Source organism: Choristoneura fumiferana, chromosome 3 (assembly GCF_025370935.1).
Source record: "Choristoneura fumiferana chromosome 3, NRCan_CFum_1, whole genome shotgun sequence".
Taxonomy (NCBI): domain Eukaryota; kingdom Metazoa; phylum Arthropoda; class Insecta; order Lepidoptera; family Tortricidae; genus Choristoneura; species Choristoneura fumiferana.
The window spans coordinates 14,921,827-14,936,556 of NC_133474.1; the positions used below are offsets into that span (position 1 = coordinate 14,921,827).

General features: G+C 38.9%; 1 protein-coding gene across 5 annotated transcripts in view; it reads right to left on the reverse strand.

The window, feature by feature from the left end:
* The window catches only part of LOC141426705 (uncharacterized), a 173,109-nt gene that overhangs the window by 36,901 nt on the left and 121,478 nt on the right, over positions 1-14,730 (reverse strand). For all 5 annotated transcript variants that reach the window (XM_074085825.1, XM_074085827.1, XM_074085824.1 and 2 more), the window contains 3 exons: positions 2,779-2,997; positions 621-758; positions 118-235 (listed from right to left, as the gene is read on the reverse strand). In XM_074085825.1, coding sequence (XP_073941926.1) covers positions 118-235; positions 621-758; positions 2,779-2,997 — 475 coding nt within the window. The remainder of the gene's footprint in view (positions 1-117; positions 236-620; positions 759-2,778; positions 2,998-14,730) is intronic.

The window sequence follows — 14,730 nt, forward strand, 5'->3', positions numbered from 1 at the left end:
CCAACCAGATATTTTTCTGTTCTATCCAGTACATCTAGTTTTATTCCAGTTTGTCTTATATTTATGTAACAAAAACATATATGTTTTGTTGTACCTATCTAATATTTAGATACTTACAAAAGTGGTTTGGGTGGCGGTTGTAATCCCGTTGATGCTGATGATGGAATCAAACGCCTCCCCCGGCACTCGCTGTTCCACTGATGATGTTCGTTTTGCTGAGTTGGCTGGTGATACTCTGAAAAGATTCAAGGGAATATTGTTGCGAACGCGAAACTATTATTGATGAGGAATATAGGTATTTATAATTAGAATTTAAACCGCCGTAGATTTATAAGGAAGCTAAGTAGCTACGTGTTTGTTAAGTTTCTTCTATCTAATTACTAGAAGTCTTGATATTGATCCGTGATTTAAGTTTATTATTGTTATCGTGACAGAAACATTTATTGTTCTTAGAAACTAAAAGTCATAACGAGTAAGTATTGAGCATAGCAATAATTTGTAAGCAGCACGCGTCCACGACCAACGGTGTAAATTTTCGAAACTCCATCTCAAGTTTCGGCTGGACTTAACGAAGCTTTAAACTAACTTTAAATGGGTTAAGAATGGTTAAGTTGTTTTACTTGGGTAGGAGGGTTGAGATGATTCGCTGGGCCTCCTCGGGCGGCGGCGGCGAGTGCGGAGATCGCGGCGATGGCGGATCCGGCGGGGACGGCTCCTCGCGCTCTTCTGTCGGACGGAACCCGAGGGCAAACTTCGCTCTGGAAACAATACAGAATCATCTTTAGTGTATTTTTAGTCTTTGGCTCAGTGCAAATATTAGTAGCTGGGGCTGGCATAGTAGGCACTGGAGAACATAACAAATGACAGTACTGGAAGCGCGTTTAGGAAAATATATCATTGTCTTTTTTTACTTGCTACATTGAAGTTTCATCAAATAAATCACCATAATCATCATCATCCCAGCCAATATACGTCGCACTGCTGGGCACAGGCCTCCTCTGAGAATAATTGGGAACTTCACACACCACTGAATTACCTTGCAGGTTTGTGGAGGTTTCCTCACGATGTTTTCCTTTACCGTATTAGCTCGTGGTAAATTTCAAATGTTATTTCGCAAGACTCAGAGATGCGAGCCGGGGTTTGTTGAACCCACGGTCCTCTGCTTGTGAGGCTATTGGTCAAACCACTAGGCCACCACAGCTTCTCAAATCAAATCCAATAAATAAATGTAGAAATTAAGTTAATTTAGTGGATTACTGATTCTTACGACGAGTGAACTGGCTTTCCTTACCTCATTTTCATTAATTCACAGCACTAGGCTGTCACCCTCAGTTTGTTAAGTACTCCTTAAATGCTCACGCTTAAACGGCTAAATGGATTTAGACGAAATTTTGTATGTAGAAAGCTGAACGCCTGGAATAACGCATAGGCTAATTTTTATACCGATATTTTCACGGCATCAGGATAAAATTATGAAATCTCAGCCGCGGGGCATACCTAAAAATGTACAAGAATCTGGCACAGTCGGTTTTACTGCAATTGCAATGAAGACCACGGCGTTATTTTTGGGATCTTCCAGAGAAACTTAGTAAAATTTCGGAATTTTGATTCTAGATCTGGCAATAGTTTTTAACTACGTGTAAAGCCGTGGGTAAAGTTTTCTTTTATTCACAGCCGGTTTGTGTCGAACCGTTCGTGAGTAGGTACTAAAGGATCATAATGTTCGGTTAAGTGACATTTACTTTAATATCTAACAAACACCGTAAGGGAATGCACGCACGCATTACCGCTGTTTGCTTTGTGCCATGTTAAACTGACTAATTACCTGGCCATTGAGTTTTGTGAGGATAAATGCTGTTGGCCCTTCACTGGCCTTTACAGGCAAAGAGGGCAAGCGCTTAGAGACTCCTGGCTGTGTGAAGGGGAGTGCAACAGCGCTGAGGGCACTTCATACCTTTGGCTAAAACGTTGCGTAGAACCGGGTTACCTTCTAATCAGAACAACTCCGTTCATAGAATTGACTCTATTTCTAGGGCCGGCAGAATGTGTCAGATATTATTTTACTCTCCGTTGTGGCAGATATTAATGCAGGTGACTGTACAGCTCTAAGTTTACAGATACACGAAGACTGCCAATGGTAATTCGGAAAATAAGAAAATAATCACGGTCTACATCGAGTGACAAACCTACTTATTAAGAGCTTGATGTACCTTACCTACCTCATCCTCAGTGAACCGTTGCATACTGCATGTATGCTGAACGCATTAACATTGTCTAATTATGAAACATCACAATCGTGGTCATCTGTAGGGCTACTACGAAATTCGAAAATCTAAATTCGTATCGAACCATCCCGCCGACGCTTATATTATTTAATACGAGAGTGAGAGGGACGGTACGATACGAACTTCGATTTTAGAATTTCGTAGTAACCCTACTGTTATCAATCGAAAACGATCCTTCGAGACGATTTTCTCGTGGATTCCTCACCACAGATATGGAGTCCAAAATTCGCAATCAGTAGGTACCTATAGACATTTATTTTTAACACAGTAGGTTCGCTATTTGAAGTAAGGGATCGCCAATGCGGATCCGAATTATTTCAAAATATCCCTGTTCATGATATAATCATTAACTTTATAATACGCCTTAGATATTAATGTCTTCTTGATAATAGAAAAAAGATCGGTTTGGATCCTTTCTACTCTAAAACCGGGTATGGCATGGCCGCATGGTATTGTTCAATTGCTAGGCAATAATTAAGCATCTGATAATCACCTTCTCCCGTTCATGCTCATGTATCCATCGTCTTCGGACGTGTGGCCGGCGAGCGGCGAGTCGTCGTCGGTGGCGGGAGTGGCGGGCGTGGCCGGCGTCGCGGGCGCGGCGGCCGTGGCGGCCGGCGCGCGCGCCTCCAGCGACCGGGGCTCGCCCTCGTCGTACTCGCTCAGCACCTGGTCCAGCAGCTCCAGTGACCTCTGCACGTCGTCGCACCCTCTGGAATTATACGTGAAACTTTGAGTTCCTGAACATACGGAGAGGAGTACCGTAAAGATACTACTACCAGTTTTTCTTTAAAAATACAAAAGACATTGATAAATATCACCCCGAGGGAGGACGAGGGGGTTTTAGGCAACTTGTAGACACGAGGTAAGTTAATGTACCTATACATTCTAAGATCCATGTGCTGAGATCAACCTATAAGTACCTAATTGCTTTTATACATATTTCTATTCATATTCAAGCTGTTGGAGTTTATTATTTCAGTGGGGTCTTAACATTAGCGTATATATAACCTAACCTAATCCTAATCTTTACGTGGACTAAATTGCAACACACGAGTAGGATTAGTGATAGAGATTGAACTCCTTCAATTTAAATAAAACTTACAATTCAATAAAGTATCCTCTTAAAAGAATCGTTCGAAATTGTAGTTGGTCTACTGAACTCAATAGTTAGTGGAGAATGAAGCAACCGCGTCTCATGGAACCTGCTCCGAGGTAGGGGCAATTTGAACTCATTTCCTATACGAGAGCGCTCAAGAACACTTCCTTAACTGCACCATTAGAACCGAATTAGAGGATAACGATATAGTTACATCATTCCAGTCAAGTGAATCTGTTCCACTCACTTAGGTTAGTACAGGTTTCTAGAAGTTGACCTTTCTACCTGTACGACTGGAAGTTAATATCGAACAGAAGGAAGTTGTTGGACCTTTTCACAATAAAAACGTATACGTGTAAGGCGATGGTGTGAATAGGGATGACGACTGGGTTAAAAATATATCATTCTAATTTAGTCTGACAGTTAGAATGGAAAAATATGGGACACGTATTTTTTGGTTTATCAAATTATTAAAAATCGACAAAGGTATAAGTAGATCATCAAAATTCCGGAGTGGGGGCTTGTGACGTCACTATTAGGTAAAAATCGTACCATATAGTGACTCCACTCGAAACTTCTAAGCACTGTAACCTCGTCATTTTTTGTTTGTCAAATAAAAGAAAAAATACGTGCACAATACTTTTTAATTATCTAACGACGGACTAAATAGTTTTTTTTAGTCGTCTAGCCTATTATGTATTATGTATTACGGATGAACATTGAACAGTTGTTCACTACATTTACTTTTCGGGGCTGAAAATATTATCGTTCGGATAAAAAATGAGTAAATTTAGAATTATTGAGCAATTGCGATTAAAATGAATTAAAGTGAATAAAGAAAGAACTTAGGACAATGTTACAAAAGGTGGTGCTAATCCATAAGTAAGTCAAATTTCATAAATTAATCCATTAATTTGTTAGCCATCCCGACATTTCTGTTCATTCTTGAACGTATATTCTATTCGGTTGCTCCATTTTGCGAAGGTCAAAGCGTGGGCTTGAAGAGGAGCCTCAAGAAAACGTAACACGAAAATATTTTATTACATTCGAGGAAAGGTTATATTGCAATATTTTTCAGTTTATTTTAGTTGAGTGTCACAGTGACCAAATTAAACCTCATGCTATGTGTTTCGTACATTTATTCATTTAACTTTGAAACTATACAACAATATAAAGTAATTATACCTTTCAGGTAGGCAGTAGTTAAATTTGTCAAACACCTGACCTAATTAGACGAAGTTAGTCCATTTCCAACATTTTTCATCGATCGCATTTCATAATAGTGCTACTTACTAAATATTTAAAAATGCTTTTCATAAGGCTGTCAGACAAATGGGGAGTCATATCCACAGAGTTCATTATATTTTGAAGACAGCATGTCCTCGTCACTACAAAGTGGTTCTAGTGGGGGGATACAAAGCAAGCCTGTCGAGAGAAGAGGCACATGCTCTCGCCACGTCTCAATAAGCTCTTGCCAGTTCGGTATAGTAGCTGCTTGATATTTGGACGTTTCTTTATTTAAACGACGAACATAGGGAACTTAAATACTTAAATAATGATGACGATACTGGACTACGATATGAATAAATCTTTACTAATCCTTACTAATATCTTTATTAATTACCTCTTCACGCTGAACCCGTTAAACTAATTTAAACAAAATTTGGTATGAAGATAATTTGAGACCCTGGGAAGGACATAGGATAGTTTTTATCGCGAAAACATTGCATAATTCCCAAGGGATAGCGATAACAAATTTTTCGCAGACGGTCGCGAGCAGGAACTAAGTGGCCTCTACCTAAACCATCAATTATAACTTAGAAAAATATCTACCCTCACTTGTACTAATAGAAGTATTATTGCCGAATTAATATAATTAAAAAAAGATCCAAGGGCGCATTGTCTATTGCTACTGGTTTAGACAGTTGTGATCATCAGATGTTGGGTCATAAAAATATAAAAAGTAATTTTTGAACAATGATTGAAGTGAAGATGATATTTTGAAAATATTTTATAATCATGTAAGTTTTCAGCCAGTGCTTCAAGGACACTCCAATCATTGTTCAAACAAGCCAAGTCTTGAGACCAGAGTGCAGAGATTATTGAGGCAACACTTAGGTTTACGATATTCATGAATTCCTGGTAGGTGCAGGGAGCCAATATCTGAAGGGGCGCCGCCACGGTCTTGTCTCGTGCAGCGATCTCGGTCCTTGATCGAGTGCTCATTAGCGCCCACCTCACTAATTATTTACCTCATGTACTTACTAGTAAAGACAATAGGATCACCATGACAATGAATGAATCATTATTTATTCTGTGTTTACGCGTTACGGTACAGGAAACTTTAACCATGAAAAATCTCAAAAGTAATTGACTACTCTGAAGCCAAAAAAAAATTGTAGTAGGTAGTATAATGTTATGATATATATGTTATGTTGAATTACAAGGGTACTGTAGGGACTAGGCTTAATACCGCTGGTAGGTGGTAAAACTGACCACCTAACACGCTAGATTGACTTTATTGTGTATCATGATAGTATTTTTATATTGTATGATTGTAGAATTTGATTTTAAAAGACGATTGACAGCGGTATACACGCTGGAGCACAGATTGCTCCCGACAGCCTGAGCGGCTGGACCTATCTGTAAAAGTATTAGTATTAACAGGAATAAAGCAACGTACAGAAGAATTATAATATTTTTTATTTAACTGAATTTAAAATCACGCGCGTAGACCCCTATACCTAGCTCTTACCTAGCTACAGTCCCCACAGTAGATACACTACATAAATACGAAAAACTAAATTCCGAAAATACCGATTTTTATAATTCCGAATGTTTTAAAACTCCTAATATGACTATTCCGATTCTTCATAAATCCGATTTTTATAAATCTGAAAATTATACTTAATTAAAAATATCTAAGGTTACGATTTTCAAAATTCGAATACACCGAACAATAAGAAGTCCGACTCAAGAATAATCCGAAATGCCAAAAATACGAATTCCGATTACTAAAATACCAAATTTCAAAATTCCGAATATCATTACACCGATCAATAATAAATCCCGACTTATTAACGTAAGCTATGTAGGTTAGATTGGCCTCAAACAGTAGTAACTGTGATTAATTTTCAGCAATGTGACACAAGGTCGACGGAGCTCCGCCGGAGCTCCTATTCCGCGCAGTTAAGGCGCTTCGCGCCTTGACGCAATTCTAACCTAACCTAACCTTCGCAGGTCAATTTACCTAAATTGATTGATATTAATTCGATATTCGAGATTCAAGATTCCGATTATTAACACGACGAAGTTTAATTTTAGAACTCTGACATCCTATTTATTTTTATTTTTATTGTTTTGATAAATTCAATCGCAATTAATTAAACTACTAACATTATCATTATAAGACTGTAACTAACACGAAGTATATGGGACTAGAGCATGAAATAAACTTTAAATTATTATTATAATTATTATTAATTTGCCTAATGTCATATTTCTGAATTAAAAATGTAATTTCGGAAAATTGATAATCGGAATACTTACTGTACTTTGGACCAATAACATTTCGTGTTTTTCATTCTTCGGAGTTATAAGAATCGGATATTAAAAAAAACGATAATTTGAGATTCGGAAAAATAAATTTCGTGTTTTTTAGTAATCTGAATTATATGTCTTAGGAATTGTGAAAATCAGAGTTTGGAAAATCGGAATAAAATATTTCAGAGTATTTGGGTTTTCCTGAATTACAAACCCATTTCTAATTTTAAATATGTAGCTACATACGAGTAACTTATTTAGTTTCGATTAAGTTGAAATATTTAGTTGAATGTTAAAATGCAAGCAAAAAATTCAAAATAGAGCTCGCTGTAGTACTTATACCAATTACTGCATAAATTTAAAGGCCATATTTTTTCTTTAATAAACCTTCGAATAGTGACTGCTACCAAGGCCGTGGCTTATTTGCTCTTCTGTGCAGCATTATGTCTAGAGAACAATTCATGAAAAACATACCTCAATGAAACCGACTTCGATGTATGACGCTCGCTAAAGTCCGTAAAGCCGCAATAGTCCGCACCGCCACTTCACTAGCTAGTTTTTAGGCGTATAAAGTTTGTTATTATTTACACACAAAACTATTTACAATGTCTACAATCACAATTAATATTTATTTTACAAAACTGAGCACAACCGCAATAATATATATCCGCCGAGAGTTTTTTTGAAGTCTGGCTGACTGCCGCCTTTTTTTACGATCGAAGGCGCGCGGCAAAGGACTTGCGCCAATCAGCCACCGACAGCAAAGAGGATGCAAATCAAAAAATTGTTCGCCATCCAAAATACTTGCACATATTTCCCCCCCAGAACCAAGCCGAGCATTAGTTAACAGTCACCATCTAAAGGCAAAATACACAATTTTGATACCGGCCTAAGTAATGTACCGTTTTGAGTTTTGAGCTCGACTACTCGAACTGTTCCGTCCTGTCCAGGCAATAGTTTTATAATCCGACCACGTTTCCATTGCAAAGGAGGGTAATTATCTTCTTTTATTAAGACTAAATCGTTGACTTTAGGAGCAGACAAACGTGAAGTCCATTTAGGACGTTGTTGTAACGTATGCAGGTATTCATTTCGCCAACGAGACCAAAAATGTTGAGACATTTTTTGAATTTGTTGAAAACGCGATAACCGATTAAAATTTGTTTCTTCAAATGGATATTCTGGCAATGATACAAGAGGTTGACCGATTAAAAAATGACCGGGTGTTAGAATTTCCAAATCAGCTGGGTCCGAACTCTGAGGACAAAGCGGCCTGGAATTCATGACAGCCTCTACTTTGGTGAAGAATGTACTCAGCTCCTCAAAGGTGAGTCGTCTTTCCCCGAGTACACGATGCATATGGGTCTTTGCTGACTTAACGGCCGCTTCAAATAATCCTCCCATGTTAGGGCTGCTGGGAGGGTTAAACAACCAGGTTATATTACTTGCGACGATTGACGTTCTATTTCAGAATGATTATCCCTTAAAAATATGTACAACTCCTTCAAATACTTGTTTGTCCCAACAAAGTTAGTTCCGCAATCAGAGCGAATCAAGGATGGAAGACCTCTTCGAGAGACAAATCTAGATAAAGTTGCCACAAATCCTTCTACTGAAAGTTCCGAAACTACCTCTAAATGTACCGCCTTTGTAGCCAAACACACGAAAATACACAAATAGCATTTTTGAATCCGAGCACCTCTCAAAACACTGCTTTTAATGAGAATGGGTCCCGCAAAATCTGTCCCAACTCCTTCAAAAGCACGTGAAGATCGAACACGGTCAGCTGGCAAGTCAGCCATAAATGGTTGATGTTGCCGTGGATTAGCTTTAAAACATGTCACACATTTAAATGTTACGCTCTTAGTTAAATATCGCATGTTTAATATCCAGTAATTACGAGACAAAATTGCTGCCAGCGTATTGGCTCCTACATGACAGAATATTCTATGGTAATGTTCAACCAATAATACTGTAAACTTATTTTTAGCGGGAAGCAGAATGGGATGGCGCGCCGTATAGGGCAAATCCGAATGACATAAACGCCCACCTACGCGAATCAATCCGTTGTCTAAAAATAAGTTCAGTTTTTTTAAGGAATCTCGAATAGGTTTTCCTGCGGTTAAATCTGCAATATAGTTATCAAAATGTATTCTTTGAACCATACTTATTAAATTAATAACAACCATACGACGTTCCAAGACAGGATTTTTGTTGACATTAGTCCGCTTTCGACAAGCATTTATAAAACGGTAAACATAAATCGTTACGTTTATTAGTTTTACGAATGAACTGTAACGACTTAATAAATCAAATCCTTTTTCGGAAATCGTAACATTGATGGATTTTGACCGTATTCCCGGTAATACAGTAGATATTTCCGTTTTTTTATCATGAGGCCACAATTCACGAGCCTGGCGTAACCACTCTGGGCCCCACCAAAGTTGATGCTCCAGTAGCTGAGCTGCAGAACATCCTCGTGAAGCTACATCTGCACAATTTAAATCCCCTGGCACGTGTCTCCAAACCATAGGCAATTTTTTATCTTTAATTTGTGATACTCTATTGCCTTGAAAAACTTCCAATTTATGAGGAGGAACGTGCAACCAAGCTAAAACGATAGTGCTGTCACACCATCCAATAACGTCCGAAAATACAAATGATAACTCGCTCAAATATCTGTACACATGTGATAACAAGTTAACAAGCAAGACAGCACCATTTAACTCCAGTTGCGGTATAGTCAACTTAGTTTTAAGTGGAGCAACACGAGATTTAGCTGTAACCAAGCGAACCATAACTACTCCATCATCATTTTCCGATCGTAAATATACCGCAGCTGCATATCCGCAGGACGACCCATCACAAAAACCATGTAAAGAGAACATTTTTTCATTATTAGATTTTAAGCAACGTGGTATCGAAACGTTCTTTAAATTCGGCAAATCTGAAATTATGGCCTTCCATTTCGTAACTAAATTTTTGGGTGCAGGTGTGTCCCATTCAACATGTTTAGCTCCGTCACTCAATAATTCCTGTAAAAGTAATTTAATCCGAAACACCACAGCACAAATCCATCCCATTGGATCAAATAATTTCGCCAAAGACGACAAAATGCTACGTCGAGTGACTTTTGATTGTTCAGACGGTAAGTTAATCCTGTAAGTGAAACTATCTGTTGAAGGGTTCCATTGGATGCCTAGCACCTTGATAAAAGTAGAATCCGTATCATCGTCAAAAGAACGAGGAGTTTCGCAATGATCTTTTGGAAAGTCAGATATCAAGCAAGGTTCATTTGATGCCCATTTTCTTAATTCGTAACCAGCAGTTTTCATAAGCTGTATCAGCTCATTCATGATCTCTCGAGTTTCTTGAATAGAATCTGCACCTCCATTAATATCATCAACATATGAATTTGCTAACAAAATCTTTGCCGCTCTTGGATATCGTTCCTGCTCATCAACTGCCAACTGATGAAGACTACGAATTGCCACATAGGGACTTGATTTTAACCCATACGTATTTGTAGTCAGTTCAAAAATACGAATCGGTTCCGAGCGATTCCATCTCCAAAGAATCAATTGATATTTTCGATCCTCGGGGTGGATCCAAGTCATCCTAAACATCATTTTCACGTCAGTTGTAAACACAAACAGTGGAACCCGAAAATTTAAAATAATTTTAGTTATATCATTTTGTAGTTTCTCTCCAGAAAATAAACAATCGTTCAAGCTAACCCCACTAGTTGTTTTTACACTGCCGTCAAAAACTACACGTATCTTTTCAGTATCGCCCGAATTTTTGAATACTCCATGATGCGCAAGAATGTAATGTTCTTGGCCCGAGTCAATATCAAACTGCGAGGGCTGCATGTGCCCGAGGTTCATATACTCACGCATAAATTCAACATACTTTTCTTTAAATTTAGGCTGAGTACTCATACGCCTTTCTAAACACATTAACCGACGAACAGCAATTTGCTTAGAATCACCTATAGTCGCGTGACCAGGAACTAAAGGTAACCGAACCATATATTTACCGTCCGAACCGCGAGTCACCGATTTAACAAACAATTGTTCACAGATCACATCCATTGGATCTTTTATCGAACCCATAGATGGTGGTTCCTCCGCCTTCCAAAATCGTTCGACCGCTTCTACTAAAGAAACACCCGAAAAATAATCTACACTACGAGGTAACGTACCGCTTTCATCACCACGTATTGGCCCAAAGAGAGCAAAATCAAGTATCAATAGCGTAATACCGTAAGGACAAAGTCCCGGTTACCAAAATAATTTCACCGAGACCTTCAACCGAATTTCAATGTCACAACACGAATATAATGGACATATGACCGAAACCGCTATCCGAAATACCTACCATGCTAGAAATACCGAGCCGAGCCGCAACATACGTGGTAGGTAATTTTAAAACAACCGCGTTTACCGACATAAAAGTATTCACATTACGTTCCGACCGAAAATTAATTGTGACAATATGGTTGCCACCTTTTGATTGAGTACCACCTATACCTGTCAACGGTGTCACAGAGTAATGTTTCTTCAGCCCCAACAGATTAACAAAATCACTCCGAACAACTGAGACTTGTGAACCTAAATCTAACAAAGCCCGTGCTTTAACAAGTTCACCACATGCTGAAACAATATTTACAATTACTGTAGGTAAAATAACATCTTCTGCTAATACCGGATCCGTTGAAACACTACTTGTGACTAGTTGCTATTCAGAGTTATCGCAAGTTGGTGCGGGTAATTCGCGCACAGAGCACGCGCACTGGCACTGCGCAGCGGGGCCCGCCGCCGCCGCCGCCGCCGGCACCTGCGCCGCGCCGCTCAGCACCGCGCAGTTGCCGGCGCGCACGCCCCCGCACTGTGTGCGCCGCAGTGGTTGCTCTTGTGGCTCATGAGACTGAATCACATTCCGTTGCGGATTCATGTCGATGGAACAAATTAAATAATTATGTCCAACATTACCGCAACGTGCACACGGGATAAATTGCTTGCACATTACCGCTGAGTGATTACCGAAACATCTGAAACACAGATTGTTATTTCGCACCCAAGACTTTCGGTCAGTAGGAGAGCCTTTTTTAAATTTAAAACAATCTTGCAATGAATGATTCATTGAACAGAATGCGCACCGTTTTTCTGCGAATCGATTATTATTGTCACTAATATTATATGTATTCAATAGTTTCGTCATTGAATCAAATGAATTGGCTGTGTCAATAAAATGACATTCGTTTTGCAAGAAAACCACTAGTTCATCAAATCTTGGTAAATTTTCTTTCAGTCCACCGTATGTTTGCTCAAAACGCGTTTTTAACTCCAACGGCAACTTTGTTAATGCAATATGCAGTAAAAGATAACTCCATTCATCAACTGGTAATCCAAAACTTTTCAATGCCTGAGTGGATTCGAGCAAAGGATTCAATATGTTAGTTCTTAATGCGTTATGATTCCTCAATGGTGGTAGATTCAAAATACGCGAAATGTGGCGATCGGACAACAAACGCTTATTATGATAACGCGAGGTAAGAATTTCGAGTGCCGTGGCAAGAGATAAAGCCGTCATAGGTAAGTGCTGAATCAACGACCTCGGTTCATTTTGTACATGAGAAATTATGGAATTTCTCTGTGTCAGATATATCTTTCCTTGATAACACTAACGAGGAATATAAGCTATAAAAGCTGACCCACTGAAAGATATCACCGTCAAACTGAGGTAAATTAATCTGAGGCAGGCGCGGAGCAGGCGCCGCCGCCTCTTGTGCCGCCGCCGTGGCCGCCGCGCCGTTGCTACTAATATCCACAGAAATCGGCAGCTCAGCTGATTTGGCATCACACTCGTTATATTGTAAAGTAGCGTTCCGGTACTGACTATCATATTCCTTTATTTTTTCCTCGTCTGACTCAACCTCTAGTAAGCCTTCATATGCCATTGTCAAGTTATTAAAATGAGCCTCTAATTTTCGTAATCGCGCGGCTAAAATACTCGAATTAAAGTCAGGCGACTTAATCATTTCGACAGAAGCTTTAAACCAATCGCATTCTAATTTTAATTTTACTTCACAAGCTTTGATTTTTGCCATTTTGAATTTAGAACGCAAGCGTCAGCCGGGGCCGGCCGTGTCCACGCTTAAAACAAATGACTGTCGAATGCAATGAAAGAATTACTAAATTATTCCGCAAAACTAAAATAAGTATTCACACAAAATATTATTTCAGTGTTTTGAATCTAAATAAAACGAAAAAAGCTGTCTAACACCGTTTTTATACAGATAACTTTTATTTAAAACTAACCTAAACTGCAACAGAACGAAACAAAACTCCGAGCGACGATGGACCAAATATGTTTAATAAACCTTCGAATAGTGACTGCTACCAAGGCCGTGGCTTATTTGCTCTTCTGTGCAGCATTATGTCTAGAGAACAATTCATGAAAAAACATACCTCAATGAAACCGACTTCGATGTATGACGCTCGCTAAAGTCCGTAAAGCCGCAATAGTCCGCACCGCCACTTCACTAGCTAGTTTTTAGGCGTATAAAGTTTGTTATTATTTACACACAAAACTATTTACAATGTCTACAATCACAATTAATATTTATTTTACAAAACTGAGCACAACCGCAATAATATATATCCGCCGAGAGTTTTTTTGAAGTCTGGCTGACTGCCGCCTTTTTTACGATCGAAGGCGCGCGGCAAAGGACTTGCGCCAATCAGCCACCGACAGCAAAGAGGATGCAAATCAAAAAATTGTTCGCCATCCAAAATACTTGCACACATTTCTAATTTTAAATATGTAGCTACATACGAGTAACTTATTTAGTTTCGATTAAGTTGAAATATTTAGTTGAATGTTAAAATGCAAGCAAAAAATTCAAAATAGAGCTCGCTGTAGTACTTATACCAATTACTGCATAAATTTAAAGGCCATATTTTTTCCCGCTCAGTATATTTTACACTTTATTTCGATTTGGTCTTTGACGATGACTGTAGAGGGTAAAATAAAATCCTGAAAAAGAGTCACCTTCAACTAGTACTTACAAGCGGGAGCGACTTTTTATTTGATTGAGTGACGGACAATTGCGTCGCGTAGACGCGTGCGTCTAACGCGCTCACAGGATCGTACACTTCTACGCGTAGCTGTAGTAATAGAGTAGGTACAGCATTGAGCCACCGCCCGCCACAAAGCAGAGCACTCAGCATGAGTGCCGCGTGGCGGGCGCGTGCCTGCCTTTGTTTTATTCCACCCACACTTCTCCGTTTTCGAAACTTTTAAGACTATGGATCGCGTTCCTGCTCTTAAATAGTTCGGATTCATTGATTAGTTACACCAAGTTAGGTCTGCTAGATTTGTTGGAAAGTTTTCAGGAACTGGCGAGCTACAATTTAGGTCTAACTAAAGCTTTTGATTAGATGTTGAAATAAAACGTTATCTATGTTATTTTTATATTTTTACAGCCTTATTCATAAAAAATCCTTATTTGAGGTTTGATCGCGTCTGTTACTTACCAGACTGATTAAGCTTGTTAGACGGTTTTCAAGAAGTATGTTCATAAACGCTTGCTAGCAGTCTGCTAGTTTGTGAGCTGCTGATAGACGGATTAGACGCGTTATGTGGCCACCTTGACAAATAAAAGACAAAAAAGGGCCTAATCGAAAAATTAAAAAAAAAAAAATTGACAGCAGTGACAGCAAATTACCAGGAAAAAAAATTAAAAAGCGAGATGTTTGTTTTCCGCGCATTTCGATCCGCATGTTATGTTGTGCAAAA